The sequence below is a fragment of the Sceloporus occidentalis genome, unplaced genomic scaffold, assembly GCF_023333645.1.
Source record: "Sceloporus occidentalis isolate IW3139 unplaced genomic scaffold, rSceOcc1.0.p SCAF_131, whole genome shotgun sequence".
NCBI lineage: Eukaryota > Metazoa > Chordata > Lepidosauria > Squamata > Phrynosomatidae > Sceloporus > Sceloporus occidentalis.
Genome location: NW_028317111.1, coordinates 2,505,513 through 2,507,910, shown reverse-complemented (window position 1 = coordinate 2,507,910; position 2,398 = coordinate 2,505,513). Strand labels below are relative to the sequence as shown.

Sequence of the window (2,398 nt, the reverse complement as noted above, 5' to 3'; positions counted from 1 at the left end):
TCAATGTACATTCTGGAACTGATTGGTCTACCTACTTCTACAGCCAATGTCCACCAATAATGTTGCCTAACCATTGACACAGGAACACACACAGTGCAACGTCATGGAGATGTCCTCCTAGAGAGGTCCCTTCTGAAAGCCTGGTCTCATCGCATCCACGGCTTATCTCTCAGTGCAACCTGGACGCCTCAACCAGCTTTGACTCAGTCATTTTATACGTCTTGCGGAAAGATTGGCCAACAATTCTGGATACAAACATTCTAAAATTCTATTTTAAAACAGAAACATTCAAAATTGGCAGAACAAGATTATATGTGCCAGCACCAGTATGAATAAAATGTTAAGGTCCTTCAAAAAAAGACACCATTTAGTTGGCCCAGAAATAGAACATTTTAGGGATATCATTGAGGGAATCTTCTCAAAACCTTCATGAGTCGTCTGAAAGCTGGACCAAAGGAGAAGTTTGAAGCTTATGGTTTTTTCTTTTAGTTTTGTTGATTTCTGATAATTTCTAGCTTCTGTCAGCAGTGCAGGGGCAACTTCATGAGGAGGTCCACCACAGTGCCCCTATTAATATCAATGGGAGAGCATTGCATACACACACACACACGGGGGTCTCATTGGACCTTCCCAAACACACTCGCTGAAGCTGACTGGTAGCGAGAAGAGATATGTTTGGTTGAACACATCTCCTCCAAGTCGAAGAGCTGGGGGTAAAGAAAGGGGCAAATGGGGATTCTGCAGAAGCCCTCAGTGCGTTTGCAAGGGGTCATTGCCTGAGGCATTCATCTGTAGACACGATTACATCATTTTCTAAGGTTCTAAGGCGGAATTCCGCTAAACCGTGATCGTTCTACAGCTTCAGGCCGTGATACGGCCAAACACTGCTTGGTTTGAGGAAAGGCTCCCTAACAAAGGATAAGGCTAAAAATTCCGAGCAAGTAAAATGCGTTTTGGTCAATCAAGAGCCAAGTTCTGTTTTTACAAAAATCAAACCAAATTTAGTCCTATTAATACACAGTATTTCACATTACTATATGTTTTCGTTAAAATGTTAACTTATCAATATATTTAAAAAAAAATATGCACCGGTTTTACGCGTCTTTTTCTGCCAGCTGCTTTTTGATCTTCCGTTGTAGATAAACAGCAGACATCGTACTGCTTAATATAAGCCCGAGGAAGGAGATGGCAAACATGTGGGTATATTCCGAGCTGTATCTCTTTGTGAAGGTATCTCGTCTGGCTTTGTAGTCAACGAGAACTCCTTCCAGCTGCGACAAGGTGCACATACCCAAGAACAAATGGAATATCTGGTGACCGTGCCCTACAATGTCGCAGGAACCCGGGAAATATTTCTCCGGGACGGGACACGAGAAAAAATACGCTCCGATGACGAAGAAGACGATTTGTAGACAGTGGAACCAAAAAGCTTTGTCCATGCAACTGTCCAGGTGGCAAGTCACTATCCGGTGAATGACCGGACTTATGTCTAAGACGTATGCTAGACCAGCCGGGATGACCTGACAGATTTTTCTCATGATTGGGTAGGGTCGTCTGTACCGATATTTTGCATAGCAGCACCCGACACAAGAGGACCACCCCAAGAATGCAGCTCCTGGTAGGAAGAAGGGCCACGCTACATTGTACCATTCTTGGTTGGAACTGTAGTAATAATGGGCCAGCGCGCTTCCGTACTGGTATGTGCAGACTCCGACATAGTCCATGAAGTAGAATGTATAATGAGCCAGCTCAGACTTGGACTGCAGCAAATGGGCAAGGATGCTGCACGTGAGATAGGTCAACGAAGACAACACGTAAATAACCAAAGGAAGGGAAAAGGTCTCCAGGGAAAACTCTCCAGACTCTGCAAAAGCTCGGAACCTGAGAAGAACGGCCAAGGCCACCACCAGGTGCGTCCAGACATTGACCGACTCATTGTGCTTCTGGAAAAGGCTGAGAAAGTAATACTTCCAGTTCTGGTCTGTTGGCCGGTACCCTGTTTGGATGTAGGGCTCTCTGAAAAGACGGGGAACCTCTGCGTCCTTGACAGTCGAAGGCATCTTTGGCAGGCCACCTTCCAGAAGCTTGGGTAGACGGCGCAACTGCTGCGCGCTCACGGACAATGTGCTGAGGCATTCCAGAATCGCGGTGGTCATAGCTGGAGAGACGTCTGAGGAGACACTTCGGAAAATATGCTCCTGACCTACAGTTAAGAAAATAACGTAAGAACAGAATAGCAAAACGTCCTGAGGAGGACACCACAATACCGTAGAGAATCATTAGTGAGGGAGCGATAGACGTCCCCTCGTGGGTTAATCCAATCATACTGTTCGGCTAACAAAGTATCTGCTTACAAAACAAGACAAATGTTGGCCCGTAAAATCATTACCTTCGGAAT

At 45.5% G+C, this 2,398-nt stretch overlaps 1 protein-coding gene across 1 annotated transcript; it reads right to left on the bottom strand.

The window, feature by feature from the left end:
- Positions 1-1,094: 1,094 nt before the first annotated feature.
- PAQR8 (progestin and adipoQ receptor family member 8) lies at positions 1,095-2,156 on the bottom strand. The gene has a single exon (XM_089499199.1). It carries the CDS (start codon positions 2,154-2,156, stop codon positions 1,095-1,097), a length of 1,062 nt encoding a protein of 353 aa, XP_089355325.1.
- Between the last annotated feature and the right edge of the window lie 242 nt (positions 2,157-2,398).

Coding starts and splice junctions, on each gene's coding strand:
- PAQR8 (XM_089499199.1), bottom strand. CDS start 2,156: ATGACCACCGCGATTCTGGAATGCCTCAGCACATTGTCCGTGAGCGCG.